This window comes from Acartia tonsa, chromosome 2 (genome assembly GCF_053477335.1).
Source record: "Acartia tonsa isolate MP-2025a chromosome 2, ASM5347733v1, whole genome shotgun sequence".
NCBI lineage: Eukaryota > Metazoa > Arthropoda > Copepoda > Calanoida > Acartiidae > Acartia > Acartia tonsa.
Window position 1 is genome coordinate 12675893 of NC_137261.1, and position 22111 is coordinate 12698003.

Sequence of the window (22111 nt, forward strand, 5' to 3'; positions counted from 1 at the left end):
GGGCTATTTTTATATGTTTTACATATTTCCCCATATCTTTGTCTATTTTGATCCAATTTTCAAACTTTTATGGGATATCAGTAATCAGTATCAAAATAATTTTTCCCATTGTTATGAGCATCTTTAATATAATTTACTTTGACCATCGTCATCAATATCATACAAAATAAAACAAGGTTTCATATTTATTTTATCCAATAAATCTATTCTTGATTTTAGTAAAAACCTTTTAAATCTACCTGTACGTATTCCCATCTACGATTTTTTGTGCTTCGCTACTTATGGATGTTGTCATCCTTGTTTAGATGTTCAGTAATGTAAGACATTGACCAAACATACCTACTTCTAGACATAGACTTCAAAAGCAACCGTGCCTTGCTTAAAAACAGGAAGACCCAAGTTATTGAAGTATCAAACAACTACAATTAACAAAGTAGTGATTATGAAATGAAATATTATTACTTGGATGTTGCACCAGATTTTTATGTAATCTGATAAAGTTATGCTCGCAGCTGTCTAAAATAACGATACCCACCACCCCCACCCCTTCTTGTGAATAAACGTTAATCAAATACTTTCTTCAAGTCAAAAATACATTAATTAACCCATAGTTGAAGATTTACATTGCCAAGTTTTCTTAGGGATAAGACAACGGACTAAAAATTAAAACACATCCACAACGATAATAAACACCTTCTGTAGATTATAATTATTGGTGGAAATGTTTTGGTACTACTAGTTTTAAACTAAACAATCAAAATTTAGTAAAGATAATTGTACATTATTGACCAATGACCAACCAACCTACTTCTAGACAGGAACTGTAAATGCAATCGAGCTCTGTTAAAATATTTATACTAACTCTAGAAAATAGTAATCCAGGGCTTGGCAGCGGCGCTTAAGCCTCAAAGAACCACCATCAGCGTCACAAATAATGGTTTTGAATACTATAGCCCCCATAAGGCCTATATGAAAGACCACTAATTCTAACAATTTTGGGTTGTAGATTTCAAATCTGGCTACCATTTTTATCTAGCTGACCTCCTTCATTGCAAAAACAAAATCCAGCAGTTTATTTTGTTCATAAGATAGATAGTTAGATTAAAAGCTATAATTACCATATTAGTTTGGTTGCTTTGAAATTTATTGATTGAGGTTGATTTCCCTGAGGCTTAAAGGCGGCTGCCGAACCCTGCGTTATTCCATACAAAGTACATCCATACTTTACATTAATATTCAGAGATTAAATATTCATCCCAGGTATTCATATCCAATATCATATGTTTTATTCAACATAAAAACACAGCCAGGGATGCGTCACCTGTAAACAAATTATTTTTGTCATATCATCAACTAATACTAAATTTATTTTAGGTATTGATATAAGAATAGGGTCGATTGTGTTAAATTGTCTATAATACATGGTTTTTCAGCATGGCTCAGAACCAGTAATAATCCAGCGGATATTATTCGGTTTCGAAGCAATGCTGGAATAGTTATTTCTCGCATCGTATTATAAACGGCTTTCCGCGGATATAGAAAGTACAATTATGAGATTAAAACTATTTTTTTTAGCACCGAGGTGCCGAAGGCACCGGCTAAAAAACTGGTTTTAATCTTATGATTGTACATTTCTATATTCGTAGAAAGCTGGATATAATACGATGCTAGACATAGTTTTTTCGTATGGATGAGAACCGGTTCCTATCCACCGGATTCGAATGAATACGAGAAATAGAATTAAGACATTAGCCTTCTCAACGCTTCTTATTTTTTTTAGTAAAGTCACAAAATCATATCATTGAAAGATTATAGAGCAGCATTTGAAAAGAAAGGACAGACATAACACAAATACATATAGAGTAGATTCACAAACAAAATATGATTTTCTTGTATAAATCCTTATTTCATGAAAATGGGCAGGAAAAACTGACTGGTACCAATGGATGTAGAATATACGTGGACATAATGACAAAGGACAAATAGTCATCATTTTAGGTTGTTATCATGGACATAATCTATTAGTCATAATCGCTTATCCAGTAAGAGGGGATGGATCGTTATTTTAGCCAGCTATAAGTTCCACTTTATTAGAGTATATGATAATCTGGTGTAAGATCCAATTAATAAAAGATCCATTATGGTACTATTATCTTCATATTTATCTGACATTTATGGAGAAAGATAAAGTACAATTAAGCCTGTCCATTGCCCAAGTAGCGGTATCCATAAATATAATAGATCTAGATCCATACTCAGTAAATTGGACCAATAAGAATTAAGAGAAAGAACAATCTGCCCATATTATGGGTTAGAACCAGGTATAAGACACAGGGGCGTCCAAGCTTTTTTATTTGGGGGGGGGGGGGAGGGTATATATACCACACTTTTCTGGGATCTTGCCAGATCAAGTATCAACTGTTGGGAATACCAAAGGATGACTCCATGCAAAATTTGAGCCGGATCCGGCCAAAACCGGCCGGGATTTTTATAAAAAAAACGTTTTTTTCCGGTTTTTAGGGGGTATCTGTAAATCAAGCCCCCTCCTGGGTACGCCCCAATGATGATTTTTGCTTTAAGGTCTGGTCTGAATTCCTCAACACTGGATATGACCCCTAGAGTTGAAAAAATGGTTAAAATCCGGTCTTTTGACCGGTTTCTGGCCATTTCCGGCCCAAAAAAAAAAATTTTTAAATCAAAATTTCATCTAAAATTAAAAAAAAAATGCTTTAAATTACATTTTTCATTTATAATTTTTCAAAAACCAAAAACCTTAGATAATGAAGATAATTTTAGCAACTTAAAATGTGAAAAAAGGTTGAAAATTGACAAAATTGTGTCAATTTGAAAAATGTTGGTAAATCTTAAAAATTTGACGGATTTATACATACATTAGAATTTAGGTTGACTATGGTCTTTAAGACACGCAATATCCAATAAAATTGCAATGAGAGGGTCTAAATGTTTTTCTGAACCAAAATTCTACATACCCTGGCGGTTCCAGGGATATATCATTAATCAAATCCGGCTTTTAGTCGGCCACCTGTTAAAAGCTTTCTGGCCAGCCGTACGGCCTTAATGATGTAACACTGGAACCGCCAGGGTATGTAGAATTTTGTTTCAGAAAAACATTTAGACCTTCTCATTGCAATTTTATTGGATATGGCGTGTCTTAAAGACCATAGTCAACCTAAATTCTAATGTATGTATAAATCCGTCAAATTTTTAAGATTTACCAACATTTTTCAAATTGACACAAGTTTGTCAATTTTCAACCTTTTTTCACATTTTAAGTTGCTAAAATTATATTTATTACCCTAGGTTTTTGGTTTTTGAAAAATTATTAATGAAATATGTAATTTAAAGCACTTTTTTTTTAACTTTAGATGAAATTATGATTTTTAAAATTTTTTTTTTGGGCCGGAAATGGCCAGAAACCGGTCAAAAGACCGGATTTTAACCATTTTTTCAACTCTAGGGGTCATATCCAGTGTTGAGGAATTCAGATCAGACCTTAAAGCAAAAATCATCATTGGGGCGTACCCAGGAGGGGGCTTGATTTACAGATACCCCCTAAAAACCGGAAAAAAACGTTTTTTTTTATAAAAATCCCGGCCGGTTTTGGCCGGATCCGGCTCAAATTTTGCATGGAGTCATCCTTTGGTATTCCCCACAGTTGATACTTGATCTGGCAAGATCCCAGAAAAGTGTGGTATATCTAGGGGGAGGGGGGGTAAAATGGCGCCCCCAAAATTTTTACCCCGGGGTTAAAATTTGCTTGCGGGGGGGGGGGGGGGGGGGGTAATTACCCCCCGTGAAGTCTGTTGGCAGGGGTAATTTTTGTTTACCTCCCCAAAGGTTTAGTCAAGTTTTTACTATACCTACTAGGAAATCGTTTTTATATTATTTACCTAAGAAAGGCTTTATCTTGAGAAATGCGACTAGTAATAGCTTACTCATTAAGAGAACGAAATGAAAAACTTATTCCTTTCATATCAAAATCTGTACACAATTTCAACCAATGATAAGACTGGAATATACCTCCACTGTTCTCCTATTGGCTGATATAGAGAGTATGTCTATGTAATCTCTAAGAGATACGATAAATAAAATAAAATATAAGATTTTTTTTAATTGCTGCATTTCGTGTAAAAGTAATAAATATAAATAAGAGAAAAATATTTTACAATCAGAAACCAAGATCACATCTGTTTTACATGTACAATTTCTAATTTTTTATCACAATTATTGGAATGGAGGGATTCTGTAATTTTCAGGATTAGGGGATGGACAAATTCCAATCCCTTAATCTCTGATCGTGATTAATATTTTAAATTTGGGAAGACAATTTATATAAATAAACTAAATAAACTTTATAAAATTATCAACCATTACTAAATATACAAAATATTAAGTAGAGAAATGCAAATTTAACTTCAATAAATGCAACTTTTTTCTACATTGAAAAATTATCAACAAATGAAGAATCTAATTTCACACCAAAAGAAAAAGATTCGACCAGATCTATTTTTGTAAAAGCCACCAAAAAAGTGTAATATTTTTTTCTTCACATAATTTTGCTTTTGAACTAGATAAGATCTTTCTTTTCATAATTTTTCAGCAAAATTACAGCTATGGATAGGTTTAAAATAAACTGTTGTGCTATTGTAATCAAACAACTTTGGAAATCAACATTTGAGTGGCGTGTTGCATTTTTCCTTTGAAGATATTTTATTGAAGCTTTTCTTTGATGATATTTTCTAGGGTTTGAGCATCAGCGGCAAACTTGCGGATTCCCTGAACAAATAAATTAGATTAGTTGTTGTAAAATTTAAAAAAAAGAGGTAAATGGAAGAGATAATATATCTACATATCGCATCGTATTATAGACAGCTTTCCGGACACGTTTAAGAGAAATCAGCTTCTATCTTGCTTCCTTTGATAATCTTTTACTTAAAATTAGCTAGCATTAATAAATATCAGGGAAAAGGGAATGTGATTCTGAAAAACAATTCTAAGTGAAAATTTCCCCACAACCACTTTCCCTTATTTCACCCCTTCTTACCTACTTCCCTCCAGCAACATCAAAAAGTTTTACGCCAACAAAATATTAATTTTGGCAATTTTTAAATGGAATTAATTGGCTGAAAAGCAGCCCCAGAATAAATATAGAATATACTTGGATATTGAGACAGGGGGGAAAATGTCGTCAATTTAGGTTGCTAACATAGAAATAATTTATTGGTCCGTTATTCTTCTAGTAGGAGGAGAGGGGATAGGGTAAATGGGATGTAAGGAGGTATCATTATTTTGGCTACAGCTTTACTAGAGTACATGATAATCTAGTAATAGTACCTTTTTATAATAGAAAACTTTTATAGCCTTTCTAAATAATATTCCCCCTTACTAATTTTTATTTATTTTCATGAGGATTGACGTGATAAATAGAAATTATTCAGGCGACCATTTTGCTTCCTCTTATTAACTCCCTTAACAGTTGAAAACATACTTATAGAAAAATGTTTTCAGACTCAGAAAAAAAGCTTTTGCAAATAAAAAAAACTATAATTTTTACATAAAAGTTTCCTTGTTTTAATATTCAACTTCACTTATAATGGTTAAAAATAATGAAAAAATCTTCAATGCATGATAGCTTAAGAGACAAGAAATAAGCTAAATAGAAACTATTATCGGATGCAATATTAGGATCTAACGGCAAAACTACAAGATTATTTTAGCACATAATAAGGACTATAAATGATCGGAAATAGCCATTACTCAATAACGTAAAATTATCTTGCAGCGCACAAATGCGCGAAATCGAGTTATTTTACGCGTATTTTCTTCAGTCAAGATTTCCTAGTGCATAATTGGCTAAAGATTATTTGTAGGCCTTTTTATGCAGCGCATAACGATGTGAGGGAATAACATGTACGATCAGCCATTTGGAAGCTTTAAGTTCATAGATTTTTGAAGATAATCGTTCCCAGGAATATTTTACCGTGAACTGCCTTAGATCCCAATATTACTTTCAGGAAAAAAATCCACGAATTTTTCACAGTGCACACCTCCAATGTCTGACGTGAAAACTATTAATTTGTATTGAATAACTACCAACTAGAAACCATGGAAATAAGACTGGGATTGGACAACAAGTGATAAATTGAACCTATTGATAAAAAATCATTCTTTTTATATAAAAGTTAAGTCGGGATGTCTGTCTGTGAGACAGGGGAGGTACATCATACTCCAAAAATAAATCACCCCCCAAGCTTTTTGGTATACTAATCCTGAATTAAACATTAAGAAATGTGATCCCCAAATGTATCACCCCCCACCCACCCTATCTTCTAAAGGCCAAATATAATCTTAAAAATGCAGAAAAAAAGATTTAAAAAATAAATTTTATACACATTCATAAAAATAACATGATAGCTTTTAAATAATATTTGTCTCTCTCTCAGTGACAAAATAATATAAGGATTTTTTTTATTTCCTGTATTTAGTGTCAAGACCAATAATTAGAATGTCAATAAATATCCAATAAATGTATTTTATTTAACATGCTATAAATATAAAAGGGAATTTAATTTCTATATGAAAAGGTACAATTATTATAGCTAACAAAATTTTTATTTTTTTGCTACATCTTTTTGTAAAATTATCGTATTCATCTGTTTGTGGAAATAATGATTCCTATGACAATATAATAAAGCATTCCTGTAATCAAATCCTCAAATTGAAATATCTATTTAGACGAACAAACGTACTTAAGATACATAAAAGAATTGAAAGCGACACCATTGTAAAGAAGATTTACCTCGAATAGCCTTTGAGGACGAGATACACCAAAAGAACTTAGCTTAGTGAATCTCTGAACCAAACCTTGCTTAATGCTGTGAATGGTTATGTGGACAAACATTCTTCAGACAACCAACCCTTTGATTGCACGACCTTTATCTGTAAGTTCTAAATGTGCATGGAAATGAGTTGCTCCTATCTTGGGCCAAGGCATTTCACCTATACTAACTATTTATGCTGCGCATCTTAGTTAAGAGGCGGTGTCGAGCCGAGATTCGAACTTATCAGTCCAGACAACGAGCGGATGCGCTGCGTACCCAGTCAGGGGTAAAAACAGACATACCTCGCTAAGCTTGAATACAGCCATTTCATCTTCGTTGTGAAGCCAACGGAAGCCAGCCTCGTCAAGAGTTATCTTCGCAGATTCAGTGGCCTAAAATAATGGATATAGAATATATATGGATATTAGGACAAGGGGAAAAATGGTCTTCAATTAAGTTTGCTAAAATGGACCTCATTAATTGATTAGTTTGTTCATACTGTAGGAGTAGGAAAGGGATGGGGGGGAAATGCAAACAAAAGAGGAATATCCACGAACAAGAGTAAGTGATTCTAAGCATCTTCCAGCATTGACCCATAGTATTTTTTTTAGTAAATATACTAGGTTTATGTTTAATATTTGCTTTATCGACTAAAAAGTTAGGTTTTACCATGGTTTTATATGAAAAAAACTTTGAAATGTTAAGCATTGTTCGGTGCAATATCATCTAATGTTTTGATGAGTTCAAACTGTTGTTTAATAGCTTTGACACAAAAGTATATTATTGTGATTAAAAATGTATATTTAGAAAAAGAGTTGGTAACTTGTAAACAGTTTAATTAATGTACTTTTGCAATTTACAACATTTGATGCTTTTCTATAGTGTTATTTTATGTTGTCCTTTTAACTCAACAAAGCATTTGATGATATTGCTTTAAAGATTGCTTTACACTTTTTAGTCGATAAAGCAAATATTAAACATAAACCTAGTATATTCACTAAAAAAATACTATTGGTCAATGCTGGAAGATGCTTAGAATCACTTACTCTGGTTTGTGGATACTGATAGTCCTCTTTAAATAAAATAAGCATTTGATACTTTTAAAATATCAATTGAAAATCTTATATTCTTTAAAGTAGGCTAGGTTTGATATCCTATTTTAGAAGTAGTAAGATTTGATTTGTCTGTAGCTTAATATTTAGCGAACTACTAAACCGTGGGAGTTCTCTATTTCAGGGAAGCTTTGATTAGACCCTGGAATAATTTAATGACATTTTGCTTTTAGATTTAAGTCTAAGCTTTATTTTAGGCTATTTTTCGAGCCCTTTTCTGCCCCTTTAAATTAAACGCCCCTAAATACTAGGGGCGCATCTGCTAATAAATAATAAAACAAGACGTTTATATACCTGAGCAGTTTCAGTAGACAAAGCTTTGTTGACAGGTTCCTGCATGTTGTCCAGTTTCTCCAGCAGGCCAGGACTAATGGTCAGCAGGTCACAACCAGCTAGTGCCAGGATTTCGCCTAAAAAAGGTTTCCTTTTTATCCTAATATAAAAGTAGAAGGATGTTTTCATGTCTTCAATAAGATCTCGCTAACATCAGGCACGACATGGTTCACATAGGTCCAGGGAAAGTTTATAACTATTTTGGGGGAGAGTACTACCACTCACGCACCTAAGAGAAAACAACCATAAAAAATTACAACATTAAATATTTTTTACTTTTTATTTTTCCCCACCCTTAAACAGCCCCTAAAGTCAGGGTCCAAGGCATTCTCTCTTACTCTAACTGTTATTGCCTCTCACCTGACATAGCAGCGGTAGGAACTATTTTTAACGTTTTTAGTTATGACGCAGTGTTGGGCCGTGATTCTAACCTCTGACCTACCCGACAACAAGCGGATGCACTACGTGATATGCCCAAAACACTAGAGGACAGTAACTGTACCTGTATTTCTGAAGCTAGCACCCATAACAACAGTATTGTAACCATGTTTCTTGTAGTAATTATAAATTTTCCTCACAGACAGAACTCCGGGGTCCTCTTCGGCTGTGTAATCTTTTCCTACGAACAAAAGTTACAATAAATATAGCATATTACACTTTCCTTCCCTTTCTTTATAGACAATCTAGACATCTCTCTATAAATAACTCTTTTTTTTGCTGTCTATATAATACATCTATGATACAAAGTATAACGATGTCTTAAGAATTTCAGGGTTTCTACATAAGGATCTTGTTGTGGTTTTAAGCTATTTTGATAGAGAGTGGGTCACATTTATAGGATAAAAAAGCCCCTAAAGGATAGGGCCGAAGCAACTAGTATAAGATAAAACTCTCGGAAATTGCTAGTCAGAATTGGTTGTAATTTTCAGGGAAGATTTATAAATCTTATTAGAAAGTTTTCCTATACTCTCACCCCCCCCCCTCCTATCCCAAGAGGTTAGGGACGAAGCAACTTATAATATATATAATTCAACGGAAAACGAATAAAACATAATATCTCAACGTCTGTCTGTCTGTCTATCTATCCTAGTACCTGTTTGTGCTTTGTAATAATCCATAATTCTGCCAACAAAAGGAGAAATAAGTGTAACACCTGCCTCTGCGCAAGCAACAGCCTAAAACAAGTCCAAGATTCATGTATACACGCGTAAGCAAAGAGGATATCGTCCATACAGCTTTTTGATTCCATAATCTTTGCTATAATACATAACAAAGTTTAAAATCCGAGATTCGGACTCAATACTTCCCAGAAAACTAGTGGATTAAATAAATCTTTGTCTCATGATTATTTGTCTACATAAGTAAATAAATAATCCAATGCAATGACAGTAAATGCTTGACGTACAAAAAGTTTGGTAGAATAACATTTCCATACCCATAGTCCGAACCCCACACCAATTTTTTTTTATATATAGCATCGTATTATAGACAGCATTCCGCAGATATTGAAATAAAAAATTATAAGATTAAAACCAGTTTTATAGACCCAAAGGCCAGGGCTAACAAAACTGGTATTAATATTGATTTATATTTTATTATTCGTGGAAAATTGTCTTTAAAACGATGCTATACATGATTTTTCAGTATTTCTGAGAACCGGTTCTTATCCTGTGGATATTAAAAAACGGTTTCGAAGCCATCATGGAAAAAAATATTATAGCCTTTACAGGTAGCACAAACCTAAAACTTCAAGTCATTTAAAACTAAACACAGAAAAAAAACATCAATGATAAAAAAAGTTAAGTTCAAGAGCAAAGGCCAACATATTGAGGAGAAGGGGGAAGGGGGGAATAAACCACTGGTACAGAGAATTTGCCAAAAGTTGGTTTTCTCTAGCCATTGATTATTACGTGACCATTACTGATTCAATCAAACTTACTAACACAACTTTTATACAACAAGAGACCAATTAAGAGTTGGTTCAAAAATTATTTATCATCAAAGAATCACAGCCAATTTTGGAATTGTAGAAATCATTAACATTTGGAAAAAAATCAAATCATAGTCTTAGAACTGTAACTACAAATATGAATTCAAAGAGTGTTAAAAATAATATTAAAGAATAAGCGCTGTAATTTTTGTAAAAACAAGGATGACAACATCCATAAAAGCGAAGCTCTGTAAGGGTAGGACAAACGGACATTAACACTTGTATAATGTCAGAACTGAATAATCAGAATGCGAATGTATAAGAGTCAAAGCAAAATTCTAAGTAAATTTGTTGAAAAACTGCTTGATACAGGATAATGATTATGGACATACTTACATTTTTAGGACTTGATTATAGAGTTGCTTCGCTTATAATGTTGTACTTTGTTGTTCCAGGAATCAGTATACCAAAAATCAGATCAATCGGATAATTAGGTCACATACAAATTTGTTGTTAAAATGTAAAAAAAATCAACATGTTTAAAATGGACATACGGACATTCTGGTAATAATTATAGAGTTGCTACGCTTTCTAACTCGTACCTAACTGTTACAGGAATCACCTTGCAAAATTTGAAATCGATAGGACAATTCTAACATGCCTAAATTAACGAAAAAAGCTATTTAAAAAAGTAAAAAATCAATATGTTTAAACTGGACGCACGGACATTTTGGTAGTGATTATAGAGTTGCTCTGCTTTCTAAATCGTACCTAACTACTAAAGGAATCACCATGCAAAATTTGAAATCGATAGGACAATTCTAACATGTCTAAATTAACGAAAAAAGCTATCCGTTACGGACGGACGGACGGACCGACCCTAATTATAGAAAAGCTTCGCTTTTAATAAACTACCTGGATACTACTGAATCAAGCAGTAATATCGCATCGTATTTTAGACAGCTTCTGAGGAAATTTAAATGAAAAATTACAAGATTATGTAAGACTAGCATTAGTTTTATGATTTTTATTTAAATTTTTGTGGAAATTTGTCTCTAATGCGATGCTATACTTGCTTTTTCAATGTGGCCGAGAACCGCTTCTAACAGTTTTTCTTACCTGGGCAAACGAGAACAAAAGGGTGAGGTTACAATGAATACCATGCTTGCTTTCCAACTCCCGAGCAGCCTGAATTTATAAAAAAGAAATTAATTCATCATTGTATAAAAAGAGAGGGCAATTCAATAATATTTCAGATCATCGTATGGCATGTTTAAGAGACAAGTAGTTAAGTAAAACCATGGATCTAAAGGGATTTGACAATGGCCTATAAATTAATGTACATCCCTTATGATACTTAAAATTACCCCTTCTATAAATTAAAATTATTGGTTGGAAAGTTTAGACACTGAACTTAATAAACCATCCAAGCAAAACTCAATAAAAGTCCTCAAAGTTGTTCAGCCAACACATAAGAAAAATTTGGGGACTAGTGCTTAGTGACGGACATACACAAGATAGCTGCACTTCTTTACTATTAAATATTACCTGAATACCCTCCCAGGTGGAGCTAAGCTTGATGAGAACCCTCTCCTTGCTGACGCCCTGCTTCTCATACAGCTCTATCAGCTTCATAGCCTTCTCAATCTGCTTGTCCTTGTCAAAAGAAAGACGGGCATCGACCTCTGTGCTTACACGCCCCTCTACAACCTATGAAAAGAGATAGATTGATAGATGCAATAAAATAAATAAATTAAAAGAAAAATAAACGATGTGCTAAAGGTGGGGTTGGGGGAGTATTCATCCATAGATCTCATGATCAAAAACTACATAGAAAACTTTTATTCCCTAACATGTAATAGAAAGTCCGAATGAAAATAATATCCATAGCATATTTGTCACTAAAATACCGCCATTTATTAGTAGGTATTTTTATTTTTAACTACCTACCCTCAAATGCATTTTTGAGTAAAGAATTTTCATTTTAAAGGATAAAAAAGTTCCTTTTGGCTTCCTAATTAATACATGTCTCAAGAAAGCTATAAAATATTTTTTGGCTTTTAAAGATACTTTAATTGTCCATGTGTAGGCTAAATCATGCCTCCATTAAATATCATACAGAATAAATTCAACAGTTCAAAAATAATAGGTAGTATTTAATAATTTTACCTTAAGAATCTCAGCACCAAAGGCAACAAAAAGCCTGTCCATTGCCATCTCAACTTGCTCTTCTAGAGTTGCTCCGGCTTTAGCTTCAGCAATAGCAGCATCTACCACACTCTTTATAGAAAGATTAATTAGAAAAAATATAGAAAGATTAGATATATAGCGCAAGCTTGAATAAGCTGCTTTACTTTAGGATATAATCGTACTATTTTAATAAATACCATTTCTGCACAACTTTTTCTTCTCTATCTAAACTTTGCAAAAACTGGTAAATTGGTTTGCAAGGTTTTTTTTATAGGGCCACTTATTTCGCCACCCATAACCCTGCAGTTGCGCCCCCGACCCTGAGTAGGAATGTCCTAAACGTTTCTTAACTTAACCCAAATATTATAACACAGTCTCTTTTTCTACAACTCAAATTCAGGGGGTTTAAATGTGTTCCTGTAGCAAAAACATGAGCTTTGCAGTTTCTCAAAATTTGCAAAAAGTATAAAGTTGTTAATTGTATATATACAAGTTTTATTAAATAAATAACACACATGTACTCAATTCAAGTTTAAGTAATGCAATTTTAGTAAGTTTGTTCATTAAGATCATAAGAAGAGATAAATAAGATAGGGGGGAAGTTTTCACACTTACAGGAAATGAAAATTCAGTATCAAATTTTGACCTGGCATTTTGGGATTGCTTTTATAGTTATCAACCTAATTCTTTTTGTTAACTCTCACATATGATTGGATCTACCTGTAAAACTTTGAAAATTGAATTTTGGGACTTAAGATATCGAGCTGATTTTTTAAATGGAACATAAATGAGTTGATTAGCCACTTCATGCACATTACATTTTTGCACTTTACTTCTTGGGGCTTGTAAGCTCAAAACTTATAAATTTTGTATTTGGGGGGGGGGGGGGTTGTTTTACCCCAAAAGCCCCTATAAGGAAAGTGCGTAAATAAAATCTGTAGTTACTACTTATTTCAGTTATGTGAAAATAGTTTTCAATAAAAAAAATCAGCTCGATATTTTTAAAAATAAGTTCATTACTTAAAATTTTAGTGTTTTGGGGTCTTTTGCCCCACTAGCCTCTAGAAGAAAAGTCCCAAAATTCGATTTTCAAAGTTTTACAGGTAGATCCAATCATATATGAGCGTTTGCAAAAAGAATTAGGTTGATAACTATACAGGGCGACCACTCCAAAACAAAAAATATATAGTATTTTTATAGTATATTTTTAAAATCCATATAGTATATATAGTATATTTTTTTGAACACATATAGTATGATATAGTATCGGACTTAGAATTATTTAGTAATACATAGTATATACATCATCATTAATAACTCAAAGCAAAGCTGTTATCAAAGCAATTTCACAAATAAGGGGCTTACTCTGTGATTATTAGGCTAGGTATTAATGTGAGACCATAGGTTATTTAGGATAAAAGTTTACTTTTGGTTAGTATTTCACATATATTTAATCATTTTTTGGATAGGTCTCAGGTTAAGGTGTTACAGGCTAGCTGGAAAGTGGTTTCTGGACAAGTAAAAAAAAATTTAAATTTCTGTTTGAAGGGTTAGAGATAAACTTATAAAACAAAATATGCATCTTTTTGGATGTTATTTAAATGAAGAAAAAGTTTAAATAGGCCTCCAAGTTCTGGTCTTACAGGCCTGCAGGTCCACTCTGGTAAGGTTATAGATAATTTTTTTAGTTGAAGAGTTAGAGGCAAACTTATAAAACAGAATATGCATCTTTTTGAATGCTATTTACATATCTGAAGAAATCTAAAATCGGCCTCCAAGTTCTGGTCCTGTAGGCCTCCAGGTCCACTCTGTGGACAGGTGAAAAATTCAATTTTTTTTTTTTAAGAGCTAGAGGTCAACTTATAAAACAGAATATGCATCTTTTTGGATGTTATTAACATAACTGAAGAAAAAAAAATCGACCTCCAAGTTCTGGTCTTGCAGACTCTGCATGGAGAGTTGAACAACAAACTTCCCTTAATTGAACAGTTAATGGTATATATTTGTACACAAAATGAGCTTATATTTGGATGTTATTTATATATTTGAAGGAAAAAATAAAATTGGCCTTCAGGTTTAGGTGCTGCAGGCCTCCAGGTGGACTCTGGACACGAATAAAATAAAAATTTTAAATTTAAGGAGTTAGAGGTTAATTCATTAAACAACATAAGCATCTTTATAGATGCTATTTATATGTTTAAAGAAAAAATGACAATTGACCTCCAGGTTTTGATGCTGCAGGCCTCCAGGTGGACTCTGGACAGGTAACAATTTAAATTTCTTATTTATAGAGTTAGAGGTAAGTTTATAAAACACCATAAGCATCTTTTTAGATGTTATTTACATATCTGGAGAAAAAATACAATTGACCTCCAGGTCCAGGTGCTGCAGGCCTCCATGTAGACTCTGTCCAGAGAAGACCTGAAATTGATGGCGGATTTTAATTTTTTCTTCAGATATGTTAATAACATCCAAATAGATGCATATTCTGTTTTTAAGTTGACCTCTAACTTTTTAAATTATAAATTTGAATCTTTTACCTGTCCTGAATGAACCTGATCTTGGATCCCGATATGTTAATATTATCCAAATAAATGCATATTCTGTTATATAAATAGACCTCTAACTCTTCATCTAAGAAATTTTATTGTTTACCTGTTAAGAGTGGACCTAAAGGCCTGCAGGACCTGAACTTGGAGGCCTATTCATATTGTATTTTCTTCAGATATGTTAATAATCCAATAAAATACATATTCTGTTTCAAAAGTTGACCTCAAAAAATAAGAAATTTGATATTTTACCTGTCCAGAGGGCTTGACCCTGGTTGCTAATTTTCAATTTTTTTCAGATATGTTAATAAAATCCAAAAAGATGCATATTCTGTTTTATAGCCTAGGTTGACCTCTAACTCTTCAAACAAAAAAATTGAATTTTTACCTGTCCAAAGTGGACCTGGTGGCCTGTAAGACCAAGAATTGGAGGCCAATTTTAATTTTTTCTTCAGATAAGTTAATAACATCATAAAAGATGCATATTCTGTTTAATAAGTTGTTCTCTAAATTAAACAATTTTTCTACCTGTCCAGAAACCACCTTTTAGCCTGCAGCACCTGAACCTGGAGACTTATCAAAAAAATTATTAAATATAAGAGAACTACTACCCAAAAGTAAACTTTTATCCCAAATAACCTATAGTCTCGCATTAATACCAAGCCTAATAATCACAGAGTAAGCGAAAGTGGCAAAACTCCCCCCTCACCCTTAATTTAATTCTATGAAAAATAACTGATATTCAAATCATAATCACAAACAAAAATATATTTTAAAGGATTTTCTTCATCTCTTTCTTACTGTAGAGCTTTATGCATTTTTGTCGTATCACAGTATATAATAAGCCCCCCGCAGGGGCTAGAAATAGGAGAAAACCTACTGTGAAAATTAGACAAAACGCTCCTTAAGAGGCGTTGTCGAAAAACTGAAATATTCGTTTTTTGTTATATAAATGTAATATTATATAGTATATATAGTAAATTTTGTTCAAATAAAGGTAATAATATATAGTATATATAGTATTTTTTTGTCATATAGTATGATATAGTATCCAAATTCATCCTATATAGTATAAATAGTATATATAGTATGCAGTGGTCGCCCTGACTATAAAAACAAGCCCAAAATGCCAGGGCAAAATTTGATACTGAATTTTCATTTCCTATAAGTGTACAAACTCTCCCCCGGCCCCCCCCCCTCCCCTTTATTACTACACTCACCTTGTATTGATCCATCTTGGCAGCCGCCAGAATGAGAGAGGGATTTGTGGTTGCATCGCGAGGCTTGAATTTGGCAATAGCCTAAAAATAAATCATTATGTTTATTTTAAATATTCAAGAATAGAGAGCACAAAGAAACAAAACAAGGATATGGCATGGCAGTTAATAAACTTTGTATGATCATTATTTTTGTCAATTTTAAAAACCTTTAGGTTAGCTTGTGTTTAATGATTTAAAGCAACAAATTGAACTTGTTTGATGAAATGATTTTCTAGAATCTACAATTCCCATTTCATTCAAAATACATCAAAGAGAATTTTAGTTTTATGTTTTTATAAGTCTGCTAATAAAAGTTTATTTTCTTTTCTTTTATCTGCAGTGACTTTTAAGTTAACAGTCAACTAAAATACGCATAAATTTACAATTCAAAATTGGCCCAATTGTACCTTAATATCCTTCGTTCCATCGGGTCTAATAAAACTGGTTTTAATCTTATAATTTTTTCATTTTAATATCAACGGAAAGCTGTCTATAATTATAATCTAATCTATAATTTTCCGTAATATCTTGCTTATATCTAAACACAAAATAATAGCAATGATATTCTATACTTATAAATCTAAATGAAATCCTACCTCAAAATCTCCAGTATCAGCAACGACCAGGGTGCCGGAGGCCTTCAGTTGTTCCAAGCAGGACATGGCAGTCTTCTTACTATCTGATGACATAGTTAATATTATATTATTGTTCACTTACAACTCTGCAAATAGGAAAATGTTGAAAAATCTTGTTTTTTTTATCTCACTGTACAAGTTGATGGCTTTCTTCCTGAATGTATTTTTTCGTTTTTTTTCATTTCTCTTTTTTATTATTAAATATTGAAATAAAACCTTAAAACTGATTACAAAAATGCAATTGTTTCATATCATTCTATCTATCAAATAATGCCCTAAATTGAACATACTACCAAAAATATATATATTTTCAAATCCAAGTATGAAGTGGGAGAATTAAGGAGTGAAAAAAATAATTTAAGAGATATCGTAATCCAAGTTTCGAGGACTTTAAGAAAATACTAAAAATACAGAAATATCTTCATATAAAATGGTAATACAAAGCACAACTATAAAAAGTCTCAACACAATATTTGGTAAATAAAAAGTGCATTAATCATTATTTCTTATAATTTAATTAACTTAAAATAATTTGCTTTGATCATTCAAAATGTTCACTTTTATATTTTCAAGTTTTCTTGATGCTTAAATTACGAGAACTCTATTCTATTTTTTCCCTCAATAAGTTGAAAATACAATCCATACTAATCACCCTCCTTAATCCCTGCTAAGTACCATCAATACGTATACTTTAAATACACCAGTTAAGTTCATATGAGAGGTACTAATATAGTTATAAACAGATCAATATCATACAACCAAATTCTTTGTCATTATGTAAAAATAATTGGTTATAACTTGATTTTTTTAATACATATTTAATAATATTGAATTTAATACAAATAGGTATTTTTTACTAAATATAACTGGATATAACTGGTAAGGATAAAAAATACAATATTAATAACCATGTTGATAACATAACCAGAATAAATCGATTTGTATTAGGTATAAGTCTATTGAATATTGTTATGTTGGAATTTGTAAGGAGTAAAAAAACACTACATTAAGTATAGCAATATTAAAATGATTACATTGAAATATCATTATTAGATAAAACGTTTAAATGACTTTTTTACTAGTTACAGATTACCTTTTATAAGATAGAAAATTAAATATATGTATAATGTATGCTTATTGTAAAACATAACATTTAACTCTAAATGTAAGGATAAAGGCATACTAATACATTGTCTTTGTAAACTTATATAAAATTGGTAATTTAGATAGAAGAAAAGCTATTTTAACTTTAAACTTTATGCAGACATAAATCTCCGTGATATTTTATCTAAGTTTGAATGCTAAATTGTCAGATGTTCACGTCGTTATTATGTTTAAACCTCATACTCAAAATAGCACACGACTTTAATCCTCAGTTGATAGGTATCATAGCAACATCTAAGTTAGGAATCATATAAGATGAATAATTCCTTTCGATCTTGAAAAACATTTTTCCTCTGTCCCTTTATCCGTGAGTTTAAAACCAACATTCATTGAACAGATATGCATATTCTAAAAAAATGGATATAGAATACATACATTGATATTATGACAGGGGGAAAATTGTTTAAACTAATTATTAGTTTGGGGAAAGATTCAAAGAATCATTTAGTACCCATTGTCCCCTCTGGATTAAAATTCAAACAATCTAATATTTTGAATTATTCAGCAATTATCCATGTATTAAATCGTAAATGAACTTATTTATTGAACAATTGAATTTTTTCGCCTAAAACTCCGTCTATTCTTCAATTTACTTACATAAATCTCTATCCATTTTCTTTTATCATTGCACGCTCTATTAGAAAACTAGTCAAGCAGAAAATAACTTTGAAATTCAAAATTTAAACAACTATAAACATTTAAATGTTTAAATTGATAATTTGAACAGTTATATGATCTAACTGCGTAATTTGTGATATTGTCTGTCTTAAATAAGTCAATGTTATATTTAATTTTTACAAAAATATTAGGACAAGAATTCATAAAAACCAAAGTATTTACTTAAAGATTTAAAGCATGGTTTTTGATTATTTCTTTAAATTCTTATAATGAAGTAACATGATCTGTGTGTGTGTGTGAGTCTGTACAGAGAAATCTCGCTAACCACTAAACCGAAATGGTTCTCCTTTACAATGTAGCTTCTCATGGGTCCTGGGAAGGTTTATAACTTTCGCCAAAAAATATTTCTAAAGTATGACTTAATGTATATCCCTTCCCTTTTAAAACTAAAATTGAAAAGGGGGGGGGGGGGGGGCGAATTCAATCCCCCCCCCCACCTCAAGGGCCCCTAGAGGCCTCTATTGTTTTAGCCGCTAGTTGGCATATATGCTAGGGGCGAAGCATAAAACAGTAATGTAATAGACTATCTATTAAGATGATATAATAACTGAAGTGAAGTTTGATGATCTAACTGAAAACTCACTCTGCTGTGCAACCACACATATTAATTTTGGTTAAAATATAATATTAAAAGAGACATACTACAAGTTAATAATTGTAATTACTTTCAGACAAGAATAAATTTAATTGAAGTAGCGCAGCTATTAACTTAATTTCTTACATTAGAATAAAATTGACAAGAATAAATTTAAGAGAAGTAGCGCAGCTATTAACTTAATTCCTTACATTAGAATAAAATTGCATTCAATATTACATTATGATAAAACCTAGAACATGCTTTTAAAAATTGAGACCAAATAATCTTATGATTGAACATTTTCATATTCGTAGAAAGCTGGATATAATACGATGCTAGACACAGTTTTTTCGTATGGATGAGAACCGGGCTCTATCCACCGGATTCGAATGAATACGAGAAATAATTTTATTTTCTCCAAATAAATGAGTTTAAAATGTATTTGAAGTAACATATTCCAGGAAAAAAACATCAGCAATGCGGAAAATGTTTTAATAGAGTATGAGGGAATAATAAAATTCAGGGCTCGGCAGCGCATGAGCCCCAATTCTAAACTAACTTGTGTGCAAAAAATAAAATACTGAAATGGTGTAGGTATTTTTGTATGTTTAGAAACAATTTTATATATACTTACAACTGAATTTTAAGGTTATAAAATGACAAATTTCCTGAGGCTTACACGCGGCTAACGCGCGGTTGCCTAGCCCTGGAAAATTCAAATTAAATAATATTTATACAGGGACTTGGCACACTAGAAAAAACATTTTGACAAACAACTTTTTTCTTGTAAAACTTATGGATATATAGCATAGATAAAATATTTTTATGCCACTTTTTGTAGAACAGATTGCTTTAGGTATCAAAAATGTAAAAGGATCTCTAGACAATTTTGCCCAAGTTTTAAGGATATTTATTGCCTTAAACATAAATTATAATTTTTAAGTTATATAATCAAGAAACGTGATATATTAAACGAGATGCAAAAAGAAAATATTTCATAAAACTAACTTCATAAAAGTGAAAATAACCTTTGAACTCATCAACTCACTCAAAACAGACAATACCTTTTTTTTTGAAAGATTTTACATAAAACTGAAACATTTTCCTATAAAATTTTTTGATTATTCATATAGAATCAAGGTTACTTGGATAAAAATTATATGCCCCTATCAAAAATGATAATAATCATGAGTTTAGACAGAATACATTGTTTTGCTGCCTCTTATTGTAATCAAAGAAACCAAGGTGATAAACTATAACCTAATACATTCTTTAAATAGGATATAACCTTATAAAGTTAATTAAAATTAAACTTAATAATATGTACATATAATGTATATCTTTATAATATAAAAGATTACAGTTTAAATTACAATAAGAAAACCACAAACCTTAAATAATATGTAGGAAGGAGGAGAGGTGTGAAGTTAGTCTGAAACTCAACTAGACACTGATCATAGTAAATCGTCCCACACACGTATACACACTAACACACACACATACACACCCACACACACATATTTATTAAACACATACTAAGAGTCGTCATATTAAGTATTTAACTTTTATGTAAAATAAACAAAATATAAACTATATTTTAAGTTTCTTTTGATATCCTTACTTATCTTTCAAAAAGACTACTATAAAAAGAAAAACATAAACATTATTAGCGTACTTTAAGTAATTAAAATCATTATATTACCGCACAGAAATTTCAAGTTTAAGGTTATCAAAACAAACATAAAATTACTAAAACATCAAAATAAACATAAATTGTATAAAGTAATAAAGATTGCATGATAATTCTTGTAAAAATTACTCCTATGTAGAAATCTTCCATCCATGCATTCAAATCTCTGTCTTTTATGTTTACACAAGACAACTAAAATCATATTGAAATCAGCAAATCAAAGAAATTTACAAGACTAAACTTTAGATTTCTTAATTTAGACAGACAAAAAAATCTACTATTTTTATAATAAGAATTAATTTTTGCTATTTTCAGTAATAGTTATGTTTTGTTGTTTTCAACAAGATCTTATGAGTGAAGCCCCCGTCCTAAGCCCCTTTAGCCAACAAACCTTCTATCTGTTAAATAATGCTGTTTTGGTATTTTGACATTTCAACATAAAAATAATATGAAACATAACACATAAATAAAAATTGCTCTAATAATTTCTATTAAAGAGCTTAAAAAATGTTATTTGAGTAAATCGACATCAATGCCCAAATATATTCAGATTTATCAATCATTTGCTATTTCAAATAAAGTAGCTTGGAGAGAACACTGATATTTAAAGTTTATGTACAAATTTAAATTCCATTTTAAACCACAGGGGACCCCCTAACTTTCCCTTTAAACATCATGTGTAAAATAAGAAGAAAGAGGGGGAGGGGATGATATTAAAAATGTACAATGCATGGGATTTGTTTCTAAAGCATTTAAAGACACAAACCGTGTGTCCATAGTCGTAATTTGAATATTTTAAATTTTAACGATTTTAATCGACAAGAAGATCATCTCTTTATATATGGGGGGGGGGGGGGGGGGGCAAATACGTGGTTTAGAAAAGCTTTATTTTTTATTGGCTGGTTAGGCTGGTTATTTAGCCATTGAAAAAAAGTACACGAAGCATATTGTATTTATAATATAACCTATAATGTATAAAATTGATATGAGCAAATAAAAAGTATAAATATATAGGTATCAGGTACAACACATGATTATTTGGTTGTTATAATGCTAGCAAGTATAGAGAACAATACATACCAAAAAATATGGGATCAAGTGCAATTCGCTGTTAAATGTTCCTTGTATCGTTTATCTAAGGCTGCTAAATGT

General features: G+C 31.5%; 1 protein-coding gene across 2 annotated transcripts; it reads right to left on the reverse strand.

The window, feature by feature from the left end:
- Positions 1-4536: 4536 nt before the first annotated feature.
- On the reverse strand, positions 4537-20806 carry Taldo (transaldolase). Of its 2 annotated transcripts, XM_080146656.1 has the most exons (11): positions 20661-20806; positions 16812-16894; positions 16177-16257; positions 12387-12497; positions 11766-11927; positions 11337-11405; positions 9381-9462; positions 8790-8906; positions 8249-8364; positions 7145-7234; positions 4537-4797 (listed from the first exon to the last, which is right to left on the reverse strand). In XM_080146656.1, exons 2-11 carry the CDS (start codon positions 16875-16877, stop codon positions 4732-4734), a joined length of 960 nt encoding a protein of 319 aa, XP_080002782.1. In that variant the 5' UTR covers positions 16878-16894; positions 20661-20806; the 3' UTR covers positions 4537-4731. The 2 variants fall into 2 exon arrangements, with proteins under 2 accessions (XP_080002782.1, XP_080002774.1); XM_080146648.1 differs by lacking the exon at positions 20661-20806 and having other exon boundaries at positions 16812-16966.
- Between the last annotated feature and the right edge of the window lie 1305 nt (positions 20807-22111).

Coding starts and splice junctions, on each gene's coding strand:
- Taldo (XM_080146648.1), bottom strand. CDS start 16,904: ATGTCATCAGATAGTAAGAAGACTGCCATGTCCTGCTTGGAACAACTG. Junction 16,258..16,811: donor CTGATACTGGAGATTTTGAG/GTAGGATTTCAT, acceptor ATTTATTTTTAG/GCTATTGCCAAATTCAAGCC. Junction 9,463..11,336: donor TTTTGTTCTCGTTTGCCCAG/GTAAGAAAAACT, acceptor GACTTGTTTTAG/GCTGTTGCTTGCGCAGAGGC.